This window comes from Microcebus murinus, chromosome 3 (assembly GCF_040939455.1).
Source record: "Microcebus murinus isolate Inina chromosome 3, M.murinus_Inina_mat1.0, whole genome shotgun sequence".
Classification (NCBI taxonomy): Eukaryota; Metazoa; Chordata; class Mammalia; order Primates; family Cheirogaleidae; genus Microcebus; species Microcebus murinus.
The window spans coordinates 53,847,216-53,868,776 of record NC_134106.1 but is presented as its reverse complement, the minus strand read 5'-3'; the positions used below and the strand labels follow the sequence as shown (position 1 = coordinate 53,868,776).

The 21,561-nt window shown below is 38.6% G+C and overlaps 1 protein-coding gene across 2 annotated transcripts in view; it reads right to left on the bottom strand.

Annotated features, from left to right (window-relative positions):
• Positions 1–4,384: 4,384 nt before the first annotated feature.
• ACTR2 (actin related protein 2) overlaps positions 4,385–21,561 on the bottom strand; it is a 37,485-nt gene continuing 20,308 nt past the window's right edge. For both annotated transcript variants that reach the window (XM_012764944.3, XM_012764945.3), the window contains 5 exons: positions 18,674–18,810; positions 16,475–16,624; positions 13,810–13,955; positions 10,339–10,471; positions 4,385–7,062 (listed from right to left, as the gene is read on the bottom strand). In XM_012764944.3, the coding sequence (XP_012620398.1) occupies positions 6,892–7,062; positions 10,339–10,471; positions 13,810–13,955; positions 16,475–16,624; positions 18,674–18,810 (737 nt within the window). In that variant the 3' untranslated portion in view covers positions 4,385–6,891. The remainder of the gene's footprint in view (positions 7,063–10,338; positions 10,472–13,809; positions 13,956–16,474; positions 16,625–18,673; positions 18,811–21,561) is intronic.

Genomic DNA, 21,561 nt, shown 5'->3' with positions numbered 1-21,561 from the left:
GTGTATGGAAATACTTGCACCAAACAAAGTTTAGGCTAAAACCCAGAGGCAAGACAGAGCAACAGAAGAGGTGATAGTTCAGGAAAATCCTCACTAAGGAATTGTCTCAGCAAAGGACCTGTCTCAGGCCAGCAGCTCCCGGTAGGAGCCCACCTTGGAACCTCAGATATTCTCTCTGTTTGGATCGGACAATCTCTACCCAGCCTGAAAGGTATCTACCGAGACAAGCCTAGGCATCCAAATGAAACTGTCAATCATTGAAAGGGGAGACTCCCCACATGTTGGGCTCTCTTTGTAGTGGGTCACTTTTCTGTCCTTGGACTGCCCCAAGCACATATACAGTTAGTTGCAAATGGGGTCCTCTCAAATGAGGTCCCACCAAATCCATCAAGGCATCGTGCTTCCAATGTGTGTACTCATGCAGGTGCCTCATAAGAGGCCAAGCCAAGCTTTGGGTCGGAGAATGAGTCTATGAGAATTCTGTCTCCATTTAGCTGTGTCATTCCCAAATGTCAGAGCTCTAGTCTTTAAAGGGGATCTAAATATAGCCGAAATATCAAGGCACCAAGGAACAGATCACCTCCAGCAGCCTCCTTAGTAACTCTGCCAATGGCTGATTTCTTTTTGTCATGGTGGCCACCCATTTAGGCTCAGCCAGGGCCTGTATTAGGGCCATTATTTTGGTGGCATACTTAATATCCTTACTAACTTTTGGTAGCTTTCTTCTTACCAATGCTATAACAATGTGCAGGCTCGCTGAGGCCTGAACTTCAGAGTGCAATGGCAGTCTTCTGTATACATCACCAGGCCCTGGTATTCATCCAGGAGGAGCTTAATGGCACCCCCACCCACAGATGAACTATTACTGCTTCTGAAACAACCCCTGGAGCTCCTGGTGCTCGCCCAGGTCTGCCTCCTAGGCCCACTATGATGAGTTTTTCAGCCGCTGCTTGTCTATGGCTGCCTCACTGTCACCTTGCCCTCCCCCACCACCCCTTGCCTGGCTCACAGAGCACCAGGTGCAGCAGGTGCCAGGGATCGGGGTGGCAGCTCGGAAAAGGGGTCCCCAGACCGCTTCTGTTCACGTGGCTAGTGCCAATCAAATCCCCACTGTCGATTTTGCCCAGGGCTCCTGTAGGGATATTTGGAGGCAGGGGACTCAGAGCCCCCTCCTTTGCCATTTGAGTCCTGGACTTAAAAAAAAACTATTTGCTCTCCTGAAGGCTTCCTGCCACCTGGAGTCCTTTGCAATTTGGGGCAATGTTCCTTTCAAGGTCCTTCTTTACAAAAAGTCAGTCTGAGGCCAGGCACGGTGGCTCACGCCTGTAATCCCAGCACTCTGGGAAGCAGAGGCAGGAGGATCGCTCAAAGTCAGGAGTTCAAAAAAGTCAGTCTGGAGCAGCTTTTTCTCCCTTTCCTTTTGCCTGTCTCAAAGGACCCTGTGGCTGTTCTTGCACATTCAAGCCCTCTGTCTGATATTGCTGTAAATTGCCCTGCTATAGCTAGGGATTCCCTCTAGCTCAAACTGAGTTTGCTGCCGGGAGAGATCACTCTGAACCCCGAGTCCTAATTTACTGGGCGTGGGACTGAAGGGCAGCAACCTGCCCCCACCCTTCCCATAGTGCCAAGATGGCAGCAGCAGCCCACGTGGGCCAATCCTCCCTCCTGCCGGGTCCCCAAGCTGTGGTCCCACCCAGCAACTTGCCCTGGCCGCCTGCAGGGGTTCCAGTGGGACAGGAGGACCTCGCTTTCCTCGCTTATCAAAAATCATACAAGGCCGGGCGCGGTGGCTCTCGCCTGTAATCCTAGCTCTCTGGGAGGCCGAGGCGGGCGGATTGCTCGAGGTCAGGAGTTCAAAACCAGCCTGAGCAAGAGCGAGACCCCGTCTCTACTATAAATAGAAACAAATTAATTGGCCAACTAATACATATAGAAAAAATTAGCCGGGCATGGTGGCACATGCCTGTAGTCCCAGCTACTTGGGAGGCTGAGGCAGCAGGATTGCTTGAGCCCAGGAGTTTGAGGTTGCTGTGAGCTAGGCAGATGCCACGACACTCACTCTAGCCTGGGCGACAAAGCGAGACTCTGTCTCAAAAAAAAAAAAAAAAATCATACAGGCCGGGCACGGTGGCTCACGCCTGTAATCCTAGCTCTCTGGGAGGCCAAGGCGGGTGGATTGCTCAAGGTCAGGAGACCCTGTCTCTACTAAAAATAGAAAGAAACTAATTGACCAACTAAAACAATATATATATACAAAAAATTAGCCAGGCATGGTGGCACATGCCTGTAGTCCCAGCTACTCGGGAGGCTGAGGCAATAGGATTGCTTGAGCCCAGGAGATTGAGGTTGCTGTGAGCTAGGCTGACGCCATGGCAGTCACTCTAGCCTGAGCAACAAAGTGAGACTCTGTCTCAAAACAAACAAACAAACAAACAAAAAAACATACAAACACAGATCATTTTGTATATCATAAATAATGAGTTTATATCAAGTGGAGAGCTTGAGGCTCAATATTTTAACTCTATAATGGCAGGCTGACCATTTGAGCTCTGAATTTTAAAAGAACTGCTCAGAAGAAACCACAGACCATCAATCACCACTTTTCCTCACACTCCAGACAAGTAGTAATCACAATAATCTTTAGACATACTGTTTCCCTCAAAATAAGACCTACACGTATAAAATAAGCCCTAGAAGGATTTCTAAACATTTGCACAATATAAGCCCTACCCCGAAAATAAGACCTAGTGATGGGCATATCTGCACAACCCATGCATTTTGTCGCGGAGTGGTAAAGACGACGAGCAGCCCTTCTCATCTGGCCCATCCTGACAGCTACTATCCCAGAGGGGACCGGAAAGGTAGCTACTATCTCAGAGGTGACCGGAAAGGTCATCTTTCCCTGGGAACCACAAATGAGCTCCAAATTCAAACCAAGTTCCCTAGTTCCACTAAACCAGGGGTCCTCAAACTTTTTAAACAGGGGGCCAGTTCACTGTCCCTTAGACCATCGGAGGTCCGGACTATAGTTTAAAAAAAACTATGAACAAATTCCTATGCAAACTGTACATATCTTATTTTGAAGTAAAAAAACAAACGGGCAAAAACACCTGCATGTGGCTTGCGGGCCATAGTTTGAGGACACTTGCACTAAAACCTTCATTCTACACCAAAAGGTGCCTTAAAACAAATTCCCTGATAGGGCACCAAAGGAAGGCCCTGCTGCAGGGCTAGAGGGTTCAAAATCCTCCCCCAAATGGGTGGAATCAGGGTCTCAGCACACAAGCCAGGGAACTTACCGAACAAATGGCTGAGGCTATCTGGATGTTTCTAGATCCATTTCCTTCTCAATTCAGATCAGGTTGCAGGGAGCTGCGTCTACTTCAGGAAGACAGAGATGGGAGTTCCCTGGAGCTTAAACAGGCTCCAGCAGCTGCTGGGGCCATCGCTGGCTCTCTCACCTCGAAAAGAAGTTGCTTCTACCTGCAAAGATCCACAGCTTTGAGCCAGGGTTGCTCCCTGCCTCTTTCAGCAGTCATGAGGTGCCATTCCACCAGGGCGTCCACTGAGGGATGCCAAATTCTGTTAACGAAAGTTCAGCACTTGTCCCTGAGTCTGCATCAGAAGAATGAGGACAATTGGTTTGAAGAGAAGGAAAGAGGAGTTTTATTAATTTGCCGGCAAATGAGGAGGCTGGCAGACTCCCATCTCAAAATACCAATGCCCTCTACCACATTCTTCTTGCAACTCAGCAGAGACTAGCCAAAAGACACCAGAGGCCACCCTCAGGATGTCCTGAGGGACTCTGGCCATGAAGGGGACAATGAGGTTCCAGTATAAAAGTTAATGAAGAAGGCAAGGCAAAAATACTCTTGTCTACTCCCCAGCCCTCATTCTTAAAGCTAGTATAAAAGAAAGGGTCAGTTAAATATATTTTCATCCTTTATTTTGTTAAAAATAATATGCCTAGAAGTTTGCAGATGAGTTGAAATGTCCTTGAAAGAGTCATGTTACCATGCAGGTCTCTGTAGCATTCCTAATTCTGTGGAGGCCACCTTAAATCTTTTGGGAAACAAATTAGTCTTTTGGAAGAAAAAAATCTCTAATGTAGTCATAATTTACTTTTATTTCTAGTTTTAAAAAAACCTATTTAGAATCATACCAGAAATAAAGAGTTGGTCTGCCAATAACGGAACACTGAAGTGAACCTGACCTAACAACTAGTATAAAGTTGTCAATCTGCCTTGCATTATCAAAAATAAAACACATCCAAGTGATCATGACAAAAAAAAATAAATAAATAAAAATAAAAATAAAATAAAATAAAACACAATAAGAAAATGAAACTAAAGACAAAAAACTGTTAAGAAAAACAAAGACAAGATTACTTTGAAAAATTTGATTTTATTTTATGAATCAAAAAGTATATTCATGTTAAATTTAGCATGTTTAGCTTTCCAATGATCTCTCAAAATACATTCCAGATATTAACAGTGCTCAGAACTATGTAAAAGTTAACATCCAATACCATGTTTTAAAGAAAAAAGTTTAAAGGTAGGACCTATTTCTAACAAACCCTTCTCAAAAGTCAAGGCATTGGCAATTCTGATTTAAAAATAAAGAATTTTAATTATTGGAAATTTAACAATGGTTTCAAGAGCTAAAAACCAGATCTCTTTTAAAACACATTTTTTTAAATTTCTGAGGGATTCATTCCCGGCAACAATTCTAATTAAACATAATGCTCCACCCAATTCCCAAATTATTAAGTGCATTATTTTACCCTGGAATAAGAAAATTATAAAATGAAGTTTCTAAATTATAATATATATTAATACACCTTTTTAACTGTCATTGTTTGCTAGCAGAATTATGAAATAAAAAACAAATTCTACACTCAAGGGACAAATGATAAATGCTCTTTCACTGTTTTATGAAAGAGTCCACCCAATTCTTTGTTGTTTTCTACATATTTTAAAATCATGACCAAAGGCCAAGAGTCGCTCTATTTCCCCAAACGGAACAGCCAGTAGGTACTAGTCCTACATGTGTGTCCTTTAATAAGCCCACTACTCAAAAGGCTGGGGGTATTTATAAGAACATGATTTAGGAACACTTTAGAATTCTAAAGTGACTCTGAGATCCACGTTCCCCAAAGCTAGTAGACATTATTCACTGGCTGTTCACGTGTACTGAAGCATGTCCAGCATGCAGGCAAACTTATTTGTTCAAATTGAGGTAAAGCAGACAAAAAATTCTTAATATTAACAGAAGCTGCATAACTAAAACTAACCTTTTGTTGCTTATTTCATATAAACAAATTAAATTTTCTCACAGAAGAGACTCAAGCCAATAATTTCTGATTTCATCACCCCCAAAATGAAGCCACTTCTTTCAAAGCCATTATTAGTAAAAAATGTTCTGAAATGAAGGAAAACATTTTTCTAGAACCTGCATTTTGTACTCAGCGTGACACAATTTCTGATTATTTTACTTTTTACACTTAGAAAGAATTAATATATGGGTACTACTTGATATTTTTCAGACACCAAGCAATACCGACAGGATTCATAAATAGGATTTTCTGACACAGGCAGGAAAGTCTGCTAACATTTACAAAATACCAACTACTCTTCTTTCAAGCATAAAAGATGGCTGAGAATTAGCACTTATGATTAGTTTTTTGGTACAAATACAAATTTAAATCTTGATTTTTTTTTTTTTGGCCATCATTTTAAATAGTCAAATTTTACTCCACTTCCAGGTTTCAAACCAAACCAAAAGAAAACCTAATGAAAATTACCCAACTGGCAACAAGTCCCATATTCCAATGTTATTTTTAACTCAACAATTAGAATAACCTATTGCCAGTATTTATAAGTACCTGCTTGTTTTATTAAATAAACACTGTTCAGTTATATAAAATAATAATCTATAAGAATGGTACTTGGCACCAGGTTACCTTAATGATTCTGGAAGCATTTAGGAAACACCAGTCTTAAGCACTTTTAAAATTGTAATTTGAATTACCAAAAGCATTTTTAAACATTACTTTTCCATTGATAGATTCTAGGGAGTCTAGTCCCAGCCAACATGTTTGATTTTAAAAAACAAATAAATCCCTAAACCACATGGTAATGGAATACTACACTTGCCTTTTATATCATATGGAAATAGTTCCAGGCAGACCAAAAGTAGAATAAAACCGGCCAAATCAAAGTACTGTAAATAAAGTTCATCTTAGGTACCCCCGAGAGAAAAACCAAAAATCAAAAATCAAAATCAAAAGATCACCCACTGCCCCTCCCCACGCAAAAACCCACCCAAAACACTTTATTTAGTTCTGAACCTAACATTTCCCTAAGATGTTAATAAGAGAAACTTTAAGGTACTTAAAGCTGCAGCAGTAACTGTAGAAAGTGCCACACTACGAAGGAAATGCCCTAAAGGGTTCAGAGGCTGCCCACCCATCCCTAACCACCCCCCTCCCCAGTAATATGTAAAAGCTCCTGTTAAAGTTTTTTTCTTATGCTAATAAAGGCATACCACCTAGTGTGCTAAAGACTAAAACTAGCAGCATTAGAGCAGTAAAGTGAAAATAGGAAGCTTACAGGAATTATCTAAATGCCTACTTAGAAGAAACAAAGCAGCAGACAGGACCCTTTACCCTCTTGTTGTGTTTGTAGGAAAGTGGTTGAATTAAACAGTCAGATTTACCCACATTAACAAAAATTTAACAAAGCTTCCCCAAGACACCAGAATAAAACTTGACCTTCCCAGTAAATGGGAACAGAGAGGCCTCTTCCATGTCTTGGAGTTGAATGAGTTCAAAGATTGGCAATAAAGGAAAAAAGAAAGTGTTAGGGGCATGACGGGAATAAGCTTTGGAGTCTATCGAACAGTCACACCAAGTTTCTCCAGCACGCGGACACCCTTTTCTTGGTACTCTTGTCGGGTCATCCAAAAGTTGTCTTTGTCTTTCATGATATCTGCTAGAACAGCACCACCCAGGAATACCATGTGCTTTCTGCGGGGTGGGTCTTCAATGCGGATCTTAAATTTCTAGAGAAAGAGAGGATAATAAAATGCCACATATGCATAGTGCTTTCTGCTTTATGAAAATGATTTTTTCATATAGTTTCTCACCGAATCTCACAACAGTCCTGTGATATAAGCAGGACAGCAGGATTTGGTAGCCGAGGTACAGAGCCAATTTAGTAATTTGCCCAAAGCTCACAGTGAGGAGACCACATATCCATCCCAGTGAGTATGGACAGTCCTGATTTACACCTGTTGTCCCACCATTATTATTAACAGTACCCCTATTCACTCTCCAGTGTCCTGATTTGATGGATAAATTACAGGACTGATGATTCTACTGACAGCCCAAGTATCAGAGGTGTTATAGCAGGTTTTGTCATCCACTGGCAGATGACCACATGGGCAAGTCACTTAACTGTCAAATGAAGACTAGGATATCAACATCATCTCTCCCCATGTAAAAAAAAAAAAAAAAGACTTGGATAATTTCTTAAAGGTCTAGATATGATTCTGGTCCAATGCAATAAAGTAAAATTTAAGTTTTTTCTTCTAAGCATAGCACACTTTCCATTGTCTCAAATTCAAATGAAATGTTCCCAAAATAAACAAGGCCAAATATGGTCAAAACAAATCATGGGGATGTTGGAGAAAATGAACACAGTAACCAAAATTAAAGACAACTGGGAAAAGTTTTATACACTGTAGCTACTATTAATTATCTAGAAAGGACACAGTAATCTGTATGAGAGGTCAACATCTGAAAGAGAAGCCTTCAAAGGACATAGCAGTTTTTATTTACAGTGTCACAGATCCTGCAAAAAAGACTCAAAGCTAACTATGGCATTCTAAATTATTTGTCTTTATGTCACATAAGTAAACTGCAAGAATCTGATAATCTATGGCAAAGAAAAACCTCATGTTACTTATTAATAATTCGGAGACTAAGCTACTGTTTTAATTGCTCTAGTTACTTTTTTGCTCTTAGGTAGGGCTCCACAAACTTTTTTTGTAAAGGGCCAGAAAGTAAATACTTGAGACTTCGTGGGTCTCTCTGGCAACTACCCAACCCTACACGTAGCCAGAAGGCAGCCATAGACAATATTTGACAATACGCAACACCATGTAAAAACAGATAAGCCTGGCTGTGATCCAATAAAATGTTATTTACAAAACCAGCCAGTTTTGGCAGAGGGGCTGTAGTTTGCCCACCCCTGCTCTAAAGGAAACTTAGCTTAGTCCCTGAACACACTGCTTCCCCTATATATTTTCAACTGGTTGCTGTTTCTCTCTCATACTACCTTCCTAACCCTGGAGGTTTGGTAATAGAAGTTCTTGCTCTTCATTGCTGCTTCTATCTCCTTCCTCCCTAACACTCCTCAGCCCCTTCCAAACTCATTCTATCAGACTATTCCATCTACCACTCTTCCTTGCTGAAGTCATCTATAGATCCCTGCAGACATCTATAGCTCTCCAGGTTATTTCTTCTCATACCTATCCTTGGTTTGTACATGCACATGTTCTGTTCTCTCCACCACTTCCTGACATCATCCTTAGTGACTTCATACTTCTCTCCCTCTCATACTCATTTAGCAAAACAACATATCAGCTCTCTACACTGGCTTGCTTTAAATTTACCATTAACCTCAAATAAGCCTTTAGTGCTGCTTGGTAAACCTACTACATTTCTCTGTTCTCTCTTCCATTCTCCAAGACAACCGTTTCAACATGTTCCTGTCTTTTAACCTCTTACCACCTCTTCCTTCCTCTCATAGCTTCCTAACTGGTTGGTCTATGTCCATCTTTGTTCCCTCCTCCCCCAAGAGTCTATACCCCACACCAGACTTAATGATCCTTTAAAAAACCATGTCAGATCCTATCATTTCTCTGCTCAAAACCATCCCAAGACTTTCCATCTCACTAGGAGTAAAGCCAATCCCTTTACCATGGTTAAACAAGACCTCCCTCCTCCCTGCTACTTTATGACCTTAGCTCCCACCCCTCTCCCCTGCTCACTCTGCTCCAGCCCCACTGGCACACTCCCACAAACTTAGGGCTTTTGCACTGCTGCTGCCTGGAAGATTCTTCCCCCAGATAGTCATAAGGCTCACCCCCCTCGCTTGATTCAGATCTCTGATCACAAGTCACCTCATGAGAGGCCTTTCCTGATCACAGTTTATGAGGGAGCACATGACTTCCCTAACCACTACGATTTTCTAGTTCTTTACTTTGCTTCACAGCAATTATTACTACAGATACATTATTTACACTAAAATCAGGGACTTGGGTTTTATCCACCACTGTTTTGTCCTCAGCACCTAGACCAATGTTTGGCACCCAGGAGTTCAAAAAATGTTTGCTAAATAAATGATTACCTGAGACTGACTTTAAATTATATGTATAACTCAGTAAAGTCAGAAAAATGAGTGAAGTACTTAAGACAGCATGGCTCCTTTCCAGTCTTTACTTTGTTTAATGTATGTAAGCACATACTCAATTTCAACAACTTAAATCATATAAGATGTAACATTAGTGTCTCCAAAATATACAGTACTCTGTAGTATGTAACCTCATTATCTGAAACAGTTGATCAAAGTCAGTAAGATAAATTTCAAAGATTATCTCAGGATTAAATGACTCTTGCTTGAGTACATACAGTATACTTCACATAGTCCAGAGTTCAGGGAAGAGTTTAGGATGTAAAAAACATCAACTCTTATATACTAGTTTAAAAATTCTTTCTGCTGTACATATCAACAACTACCAATTAAAGTCAGTTTCAAGAGCTGTGACAATCACTGGGATGCAAAAGAACTGAAGACATGATGTTTTACAATCTGGAGAGAAAAGACATATGCAACAAATAGCCAAAAAATAACCTAAAATCAGAAATATTAGATGGCCCAAGTGTAGTGCTGAAGGCTGATTACATATCCCAAAGTTACAAAACCCCCCACAAAAACAATACCAAAAAATGCCATGTAGGGCATTTATTTCTCCATAGTATAGCAGGTTCTTCCCATGTACTTAGAGGCACCTACAATTCCATGCTGGTTGGTACAGATGAACCAGAACGTTTGGCCCTGACCTACCTGTCTCAATCTACTGAATCTACTACCACCATTCTGGGACAGAGCTTACCTTGAACCATTTACTTTGACCTATCTCTTCCAGGATGCACTTGATTGCAGTAGGAATTTGTTTAGGAAGACTTCTTGCTCCCTCTGGTGGTTGTCAAGATTTACAAGCTACTTTTCTGGGTTTTAAGAATGTTAATATAGTTGGATTATTGATACTTACAGAAAGTTTTTCCACATCTCCCTTTAAAACTCGTTCTAAGTAGAGCTGTTTAAGTTCTCGTTCCAACCTCGATGGCAGGCCTGGGTACATAGTAGACCCTCCAGAAAGCACAATGTGTTTATAGAATTCAGATCTAGAAAGGCACAATGGTTATTTATTTGGGATTTCAGATAAGGGAAATGGTATCTCAGGGTTACTGTTATTTGTATCAGCCTCAGAGGGTTGCTGGAAGAATTTTAAAAATTCCATATGTAAACCACATAGCTGAATGTTTGCTATTACTACTATTGTAAGATAACAATCCCTCCTCTTTACATATAAAATCTTTTATAATTTGAATGAAAATATTTCTAAAAGCACATGATACAATTTCTTACTAATGCAACTGAGGCTTCTTATAACCCAGATTTCCATTACAAACTTCTAGTATTTTGACTATGTTATCAATAGTGCTCCCCTGGAGCCACTGAGATGTGGTTGTTTACTATCATTAGCTACATTCTACTGGGCTTCAAGTTCTTACATTTTAATTTTTCCATTTGCCTTTAGTATTTGTAGTTTTCCTTTTGTTCCTTTGCCTTGAGGCTGTCATTATTTTTGGCTTAATATATATATTTTGGCTTCTTATAGCATTCCCTTCTTTCTTTTTTAAATATACCGTTGACTATGATACCAGATAATCAAATCGAAAATATCTGCATATGTAGTAAAAGTAATAGAATCTGAGTGAGGGTCTAAGGCACACTTCTCACATAAAGTTTGGAAACTGAGTCACATCCATTTTGGCCTCATTCAAATTGGGTTTTTTTTGTTTGTTTTTTATTGAGACAGAGTCTCGCTTTGTTGCCCAGGCTAGAGTGAGTGCCGTGGCGTCAGCCTAGCTCACAGCAACCTCAAACTCCTGGGCTCAAGCGATCCTTCTGTCTCAGCCTCCCAAGTAGCTGGGACTACAGGCATGTGCCACCATGCCCGGCTAATTTTTTCTATATATATTAGTTGGCCAATTAGTTTCTTCCTATTTATAGTAGAGACGGGGTCTCGCTCTTGCTCAGGCTGGTTTCGAACTCCTGACCTCGAGCAATCCGCCCGCCTCGGCCTCCCGGAGAGCTAGGATTACAGGCGTGAGCCACCGCGCCCGGCCTCAAATTGGTTTTTATCTTGCTTCTAGACCCTCAATGGCTAAGGCTACTGCAACTCTAGCTTCTAGAAAAGCACTGTCTTTGTATTTAATTGCCAAGGCATGCATTTCGAATGTAGCAAAAGCCAAGCAGTTGAAGTACAGCTACATGTGATATGTACACACAAGCATTTACATGTATGCTTTTAATATGCAGAACACACAAAATCTGAGTTGTGCCACTTTCCAACGCAAGTTCTATGGAGAATGTACTAAATCTAATTCTTATGCTTTAGAAATGCCAAAGCTTTAATCATCAACAATAGGCATGCACTTTAAAATACAATTTGCTGGGGTTTTTTTTTTTTGTTTTTTTAGGTTTTGAGACTTTGTTGCCCAGGCTAGAGTGAGTGCCATGGCATCAGCCTAGCTCACAGCAACCTCAAACTCCTGGGCTCAAGCAATCCAACTGCCTCGGCTCCCAGTAGCTGGGACTAAAGGCATGTGCCACCATGCCCGGCTAATTTTTTTCTATATATGTTAGTTAGCCAATTAATTTGTTTCTATTTATAGTAGACACGGGGTCTCGCTCTTGCTCAGGCTGGTTTCGAACTCCTGACCTCGAGCAATCCCGCCTCGGCCTCCCAGAGTGCTAGGATTACAGGCATGAGCCACCGCACCCAGCCACAATTTGCTGTCAATGATCATTAAATCAAAGGACAAAAAACATTTACCTAGTCCTTACCATGAGAATTTACCATAATTAACAAACATTAGATTTCTGATCATATTCTAGCACTTTTATAGCTTATTATAAGCCAACTGCTATTTTTATTAATTTCTATTATTTATCCTGGCTCCCCAGCCATCCCATCAAAATTAATTAACTGGTTATTTAATTGAGGGTTAAACAAACAAACACTTTACAAAATACTTCTGGGTGAATTCTTCTGTAACTTGGGTGGAAGGGAGAACTTTCTAACTGTGACTCAAGCTCTAGATGCAATGAAAGATAAGATTGTAAATCTTTTTATATGACTAAATAAAAACAAAATTTTGCATAGCTAAAAACAACATGAGCAAAAGACAAATGGCAATTTGGGAGAAAATATCTGCAACAGATATCACAAAGCTAAAAGAAATAATTTTTTAAAATTGAGAAAAAACACAAAACAACTATAGAAAAGGCAAAAGTCATGAAGAGACAATTTATAAAAATATATATATAAAATACATATATATAAAATGCCCCTTCAACATATAAAAATGTGTTCAACTTCACTCTTAATGAGAGAAATGAAAATTAAAACTACACTGAGATAATTTCTCACTCACAGATTGGTAGAAAGAAAAATGGTACAACTAACTCCCATAGAGGGAAATTTGGCAATATCTAGCAACAAATACCTGCATTTACACCAAACTAAAAAGCTTCTGCACAGCCAAGTAATCAACAGAATGAAAAGACAATCTACAGAATGGGACAAAATATTTGCAAACCATACATTTGTTAAGGGGTTACTAACCAAAATATATAAGGAACTCAAACAACTCAGTAGCAAGAAAACAAATAACCCGATTACTATTAATAGATGGGTAAAAGACCTAAATAGACATTTTTCAAAAGATGACATACAAATGGCCAAAAGGTATATATGAAAAATGCTCAACATCCCTAATTATCAAGGAAATGCAAATTAAACCACAATGAGATATCACTTCACACCTGTTAGAATGACTATTACCAAAAGGAGGAAAGATAAATGCTGACAAGGATGTGGAAAAAAGGGAACCCCTATATGCTGTTGGTGGGAACATAAATTGGTATAGCTATTATGGAAAGCAGAATAGAATTTCTGCAAAAAATTAAAAATAGAACTACCATATGATTCAGCAATCCCACTACTGGGTGTATATATATCCAAAGGATTTGAAATCAGTATCACTATAAAAGAGAGTATCTTTGTTCTTAGGAAACACAAACTAGTAGAGAACTGATGCATTCAACCTACTCTCAAATGGTTCAGGAAAAAATAAAAAAAGATAAAGCAAAAATATACAGAACATTAAACTTAGTAAAATAGTGAAACTGGATAAAGGGAATACATGAGTTTTCTATATTATTCTTGCAACTTTTCTGTAAATTCGAAATTATTTCAAAATAAGTTTAAAGTGGCCTCTGAGATACAATGATGTAATAATATATGTTGTTCAATATCCAGCACCACCCTATCAAAATATTATTTTGCCTTATCTATTCAAAAACATTAATGAAATAGACAACTTGGTCATTACAAGTATTTAATTCCATCTATTTCTGATAAATAACTTTGAAGCTATCATTTCTAATGTACCTGGTATCAATATCAGCCGCTTGGATCGTGTTAAAAAGCAATTCAGCAACACCAACTCCCTCAACATTGATCAAGTGAGGCTGAAATAAAGCTTCTGGTGCTTCAAATCGCTCTCCCCCAACTTTGATAATGCGTCCATCCGGGAGCTAGAAACCGAAATAACCAGGTACCAGTCAGCAAAAGATTAAAATTTTCCAGTGTTCTCCAGACCACTAATGCTTTAAAACACATCTATTGTGTAACCAAATCATTATCAACAACAATTTGTCCTAAAATGTATTTTGAAGGAAAAAAGGTAAAATAAAGTTACATATAGATAACTGTTCTTATTGTCATCATGCTCTGTTCTGTTTTTTAAAATGGTATGCCATGACGCAAATATCAGGAATTTCTTAAAGAAATCACTAACGCATGTTCTATCTGTGTGTGCAGCAAAGCACAAACAGGTAGCAACTACTGCATTCTGATTGTTGCTGGTATGTGTTAATGACACTCATTTTATAATTTTAACACATCTGTGATTTTATGGATATTTCTGCCAGGTAGAATAAATACATTAAACATTTTTTAATAATCTTCTTTCACCAAATAGTTATACTGTGAAACTATTACTTTGCCATCAAATACTTCATTACATGTGTGTCACTTCTAATAGAAATCATTTAATCCAAAAACTGTTTTATGATCAAATAAGTTTAAGGAACACTGATCTAGACTACTTTTTATTAGGCAATTCTGTTGTATCCTACTAGGTCCTGATAAATTTTAAGTAACTAATAAATACAATTTAAGCAAATAAGATTTAAACAAAAGGTAGGTATCATAACAACATGACACTGAACAGAAAGCTCTTAACATGGACAGCATGTTCATATTTAATTAAATGAGAAAAGTAGAAACTCCCTCTCATACCACCTCACAAGTCATTGGATTAACCTAAGTAATAAACATGCCCATGTATGCTGGCATTTGACACATTGCTATATGAAACATCAGAATTAGTTTTACATTAACATTTCTAACAGTGTATTCATAATAATATGATTATAATAATTATATTTAGACTCTAAACTTCACTTTCCAAATGACAAAATGCTACAAAGCAAATTCTTACAACACCCCATGTTTGCTGTAATTGTTTACAGACACGTAAAAAGCAATCACATTTTGTAAAAACTCCAGAATTATCTTTTTATAAATTCTATCAAGTTTCTTTAAAAAAGGATACCAATCCAAACATTTTACCCTTATTAAAAAAAAACCCTCAGGTGAGTTTACATAAAAATCACCCAAAATAGCTAGAAAAACTTCATGTAGCATATCTTATTAGCAAAACCTCTTTACCTATATATTTCAAGCCTCTCTGACAGCATAGAATCTTTCCATGCTCTGCTGGCCAACATGGGGTCAAGTTTTCCAACTACTTTAATGAACTGTTAAAACTACCTGTGGGCACCCCATATCTTTGCACCAAATCTTACCCTATGCTTTGTTGGTCCACTCTTGTCCCTCTTCTCCTACCTACTCATCAGTTTATAGTTTTACACTTGTACATATTTCTGTAACCTACCTCAAAATTCTTTGAGAAAGGAAGGAAGAAATAAATAAAACATGTTTTACATTTCTAGTTCCCTCATCTTTTGTCTCCTGCCACTTTATTCCAAACCAGTCAGTTAGATGGAAATCTAGAGAAACTGTCAAACAGATTTCAAGAAAGAATCTCCAGGGCAAATCTGGAGTTACAAAGTAGGTTTTATTGAGTATTTGGATCAGTATTTTAAAAAAATATTATAAAAATTTGTAATTATTTTAAAAGTGACTGTTTTGCACCTATTTGTGAATATGCAGAGCTAACATAGATCATGTGGTTTAAGAATACTTGCTTTTATTGCCTATCACTCTATTTCATTTTAGTAACAATTAGATCAAAGATGAGACATGAAAGTATTATGCTTTATACTCAGATGAATAGGCTTAAGACACTAATTCATTAAAAATTCAGGTAGGATCAAATCCTCTGGTGTTATAAACTATAACTTAGTTCTAAATCTCAGTAGTTACAATTTCAAGTTAACATTTGTTTTGACCATCTCATTTAGAAACTGTAAGCCAGGAAAGGCTGCCACCTACTGAATTAGTAAAGCTATAATCTAGGACAACCACTTGCAAAGCATGACTAGCCCCATGAAATTCTGAAAACTCCAGCAGTCTAGTAAGTTTGACTAACATGCATATTCTCACAGTTGTATACATATTAGCATATCAGAAGCTCTGAGCAGTTCTACATTAAAGTGAAATCGACTGTTTCCCAAACTTATTTGACAATGTAACCTCCCTCTTTTTTTTTTTTTTTTTTTGTGAAACACTTATTAACATCTCAGGGAAATAACATTCTGTAAAACATGTGCTGAGAAATCCATTCTAGATACTAGAATCTCAAATTAACATCTCATATTTAATTATATCCTTGTGTAGAAAGTAATTTATGATTTTTGCCTTACATGTGTCCTGAAATAATTAAATCATAGAATCTTAATGTAGAAATGAACATGAAAAGTCACACATATACATATTACAACAACCCAAAACAAAAATACTGGGACACCAACAATCATAGCTGTCCATTTTTAAACACATGCACATATTATACACTGGAAATACTTACTGTATAAGATTCAACTAGTACTGTGGTTTCCAAAGCCAGTTTCTGCTCTTGCTCAATATTATAACCCACATAACACAATTTTTCTTTAATCATGCGAACTGTTTCAAAATCAGCAGAATGGTTGAAGGCATATCCTCGCAACAGAAGCAGCTGGGACAAAAAAATGGCAGTAAGTTCATAATAGATCTGAAAGAGTTCCATTCTGCAAAAGCTATTAATGCTTACTAAATGTGTCATATCTATAAATACAAAGAGCAGTGGATCTTCAGCTCCTACTGAGTATTTCAGAAGTAGGAATTTACCTTCCATAAAAGGATTTATATTTCAGTTTCACAGAGAGTAACAGAATTTACAGTTCGTGAATAAATAATTAATAAAACAAGGTAGAAAAGCCAGTTTTTAGAATACTGTATGAGTAGTCATGTTTAGACAATTTCGATAATCAAAAGTATATTACTCCTGTATTTAGTATTTACTCCTGTAGCCTGCAAGTTGTTCCTATAATCAATACAATACTTACAAAATGTCCCTAGGTCTTAGAAAGTTTTTGAACTCCTGACCTTGAGCAATCCTCCCGCCTCGGCCTCCCAGAGTGCTAGGATTACAGGCGTGAGCCACCGCACCCGGCGATGGTCTTAGAAAGTTTTAACCTTAGCCCCTAGTACAGTATCTGGCACATATTAGAAGGGCAATAGGATTGTTAAATAAATGAGTGATAAGGGAACTATCAGGATACTCAAAGGTGTAATCTCTAATATTGTATTTCTTAAATGCTAGAAATCATTACAATTTTAAAAGCACCCTGCTGAGAGAAAAAACGATAATACGTATCACAAATACAACTGGACTTTTCAAATAAAAACTTAATAAATTTCCTAATCTTTGTGTTTATGTTCAAAAGAAGACCCCAGAAACTCTGTTGGCTTCCCTCAGAATTTTGGTTTACAATGAGTATTACAATTCTCATTAACTTAATCTCCTCACGTGATAAGGATTACTCTAAATGAGACTGAAGGAACCCAGTGTCCAGGTGAAGACAACACAACCCAATTTAATGCACAAACAGGGTTTCTCAGCAGCAGCATCACTGACATTTTAGACCACATAATTCCTTGTGGAGCTGGCCCTGTTCATTGTAGAATGTTTACAGCATCCCTATCCAGTTGTGACAACCAAAAATGTGTCCAGGCTGGGCGCGGTGGCTCACGCCTGTAATCCTAGCACTCTGGGAGACCAAGGCGGGCAGATTACTCGAGGTCAGGAGTTCAAAACCAGCCTGAGCAAAGGCTAGACCCCGTCTCTACTATAAATAGAAATAAATTAATTGGCCAACTAATATATATAGAAAAAATTAGCTGGGCATGGTAGCGCATGCCTGTAGTCCCAGCTACTTGGGAGGCTGAGGCAGCAGGATTGCTTGAGCCCAGGAGATTGAGGTTGCTGTGAGCTAGGCTGACGCCATGGCACTCACTCTAGCCTGGGCAACAAAGTGAACCAAAACAAAAACACAAGGTCAGGAGTTTGAAACCAAAAATGTGTCCACACATTGCCAATATCCCTCAGGGGGCTTCAAAATGTCCCTCATTGAGAACCACTGACCTAAAGGGAATACACTCATTATGGAATTCTGGTATGAACAATATTCTAAACTCTTTTAATATTAAAAAAAATTACATATGTCACAACCAAGTAGAGGCCTATGTACTTTCTCCAGCAATGCTTTAAAGAAAATTATAACTAATTATATTCAGAAGTAAACTTTACAATAGTAAGCACTAAAAATGGATATAACCCATAAAAACTACTAGACATTAAAGTCTGGTACATTTGGGCCCTGTTTATCTCAAATATCATTAATTTGCTATCACTATATTTTGTGGGAAAGAACAAATGTAACTCAACCAAGATTATTGTTTAGAGAATATACCTGTTCAAAGAAAGGGTTTTTGGCAGAAAAGGCTGCCTAAGCTATCCAAGAAAGGTTCAAGTTCTCTTCCATCTTTGAAATACCTATCTGCCTATTCCTCAGAAATAAGAAATATAATTATTTAATAAAATTAATATATTCTCATTAGCATATGACATTATGCATATAAACCCTGTATGGATTTTTATATGCATAATGGGATAATTGAGTTATTCCTCTAATGGTGAAGATTGGCTAGAATCTAACTTCTATGATATATTCCTTTCACTTACCTTGATAAGATATCTGGTAATGTCCCTCCCAGCAATATCCAGCCTCCTGGTAAGGTGAGGGAGAGAAAAGCCTTCATACACTGGGCAGATGTGAGTTACACCATCTCCAGAGTCTACCACTACACCAGTCAATAAACCTGCATAAAAATCAGATTTTAAACAAAAAGCCAAATCAGAAACTTAACCAACTGGAAAGGTCTAGAAGTCAGAATTTCTTTATTATTTTGCAGGTTTTTTTCTTTCTAAAAACAACTAATGCACAGCTCAGAACTATTTTGCAGTTTGTTTCTAATATACAGATACTAAAGTGAGTGTTCTCTTTTGAGACTTTTAGTCTAATCATGTGCTACCCAAAGGATATGAGAACAGACCCTAAGACCTAGGACTGAAAAACAGAACATCTTCTTAAAGCTCAGTATAAGTCTTTTTCTTTGCAACTTGATCACTGACTTCCCTTGAAGTGAAATTTTCTAAAGCATCATGAGTAATTTTTATGAAAACCACAATGAAAAGTGAGTAATGCACAAAGTTACAAAGTCGATAAGTGAATCTATCGAAATTATCTAGTTTCTCAATTATTATTTTTGTCACAGTATATGCAAAACTCTGTGTTGTTTTGGAAAAATGCCTACTGATACTAGTCAGATAGAAATCTGAGAACGAATAATCTCAGCTAGCCAAAGCATCACTTCAATTACTCACCTGAAACCAGAAAGGCAATGTCAGTTAAACCTTATAATAAAAGTACAGCAAAGGCCGGGCGCGGTGGCTCACGCCTGTAATCCTAGCACTCTGGGAGGCCGAGGCGGGCGGATTGCTCAAGGTCAGGAGTTCAAAACCAGCCTGAGCGAGACCCCGTCTCTACCATAAAAATAGAAATAATTTAATTGGCCAACTAATATATATAATATAAAAATCAGCCGGGCATGGTGGCTCGTGCCTGTAGTCCCAGCTACTCGGGAGGCTGAGGCAGTAGGATCGCTGAGCCCAGGAGTCTGAGGTTGCTGTGAGCTAGGCTGACGCCACGGCACTCACTCTAGCCTAGGCAAGAAAGCGAGACTCTGTCTCAAAAAAAAAAAAAAAAAAAAAGTACAGCAAAAATAAATAAATAAAAGAATAGCAAAGAATCTGCCTTGCTTTATTTCCCATATATGTGATTTAAAACTAGAAATGGCTACAAAAATTAATGTTCTACTTTTTACACCATGATTAATTTAAGGAGAAGGACTTTTTTTTTTTTTTGAGACAGAGTCTCGCTTTGTTGCCCAGGCTAGAGTGAGTGCCGTGGCGTCAGCCTAGCTCACAGTAACCTCAAACTCCTGGGCTCAAGCAATCCTCCTGCCTCAGCCTCCCGAGTAGCTGGGACTACAGGCACGCGCCACCATGCCCGGCTAATTTTATAATAATATATTAGTTGGCCAATTAATTTCTTTCTATTTTTATAGTAGAGACAGGGTCTCGCTCAGGCTGGTTTTTGAACTCCTGACCTTGAGCAATCCGCCCGCCTCGGCCTCCCAGAGTGCTAGGATTACAAGCGTGAGCCACCACGCCCGGCCAGGAGGACTTTTTAAACTTATTTTCTAACAGAAAAAATTAACCAGATATGCATTATCTAAAACTTAAATATTTATTTTTCCATCCCAGAAGAGAGGCTCTCTCCCCTTCTCTTTCTTATTAATACAAGTTTGCAAGCACTGTTGTATCTAACTGTAATGATTTGCCTTTGGATACATTTATTGAAACCACCTTTGTAAGTTGATACAATTTATATTTCCTTGATTTATACTGTAAGCCTCATAAACCTCAAATACTGCCTTTTAATGTTATAATCTTTTAAATAAAAGACTTTCCATTGCAAAAGAAAGAAAAGATGAATCTGCATCATTAACTTCCAGTAATAGCAACTAAAGCAAGAACTGACATTTTATTTCTCAAACGGTCCTTCCTACCAACCTCACCTTATTTTCTACCATTCCTATTAGGTCACATACTGGCCTTTCGCTGAACATACTGGTACTTGACTCACTTCCAGTGCCACACCCTTTTGTCACTGGATTATCCCTTCTTTCCACTTTAAGTCCTACAGTTTCTTTAAGGCTCAATTGGATTCTTACCTTTTTGTTTATAGGTAAGCCACCCTGACCACTCTAACCTCCAACCCAGATTCCCAAATTCCAGTTATTCCCTCAATCCTATCTGTATCATGCAGCCAAACACACCTTCCTAAATCACTATGTCACTTCTTTTATTCAAAAACCTTCTACAGTTCTGAAAGCTTCTTCCTATTTACTCATTTTTTACTAAACATGGAGCACTAGTCACCATGTTTAGAAGAAGGAAAATTTTACTGTGAATGTGGAGTTAATCTGGTTAATATCACTGAACTATTATTTCTCAAAAGGAGTCAACAGTTAAACAAAGGCGTGAGCCAGGCACAGTGGCTCACGCCTGTAATCCTAGCACTCAGGGAGGCTGAGGTGGGAGGATCGTATGAGCTCATCAGTTAGAGAACAGCACCTGAGCAAGAGTGAGACCTCATCTCTACTAAAAATAGAAAGAAATTAGCTGGGCAACTAAAAATATATAGAAAACATTAGCTAGGGCCGGGCGCGGTAGCTCATGCCTGTAATCCTAGCACTCTGGGAGGCCGAGGCAGGTGGATTGCTTGAGGTCAGGAGTTCGAAATCAGCCTGAGCAAGAGCGAGACCTCGTCTCTACTATAAATAGAAAGAAATTAATTGGCCAACTAATACATATATACAAAAAATTAGCGGGACATGGTGGTGTGTGCCTGTAGTCCCAGCTACTCGGGAGGCTGAGGCAGGAGGATCACTTGAGCCCAGGAGTTTGAGGTTGCTGTGAGCTAGGCTGACACCACAGCACTCTAG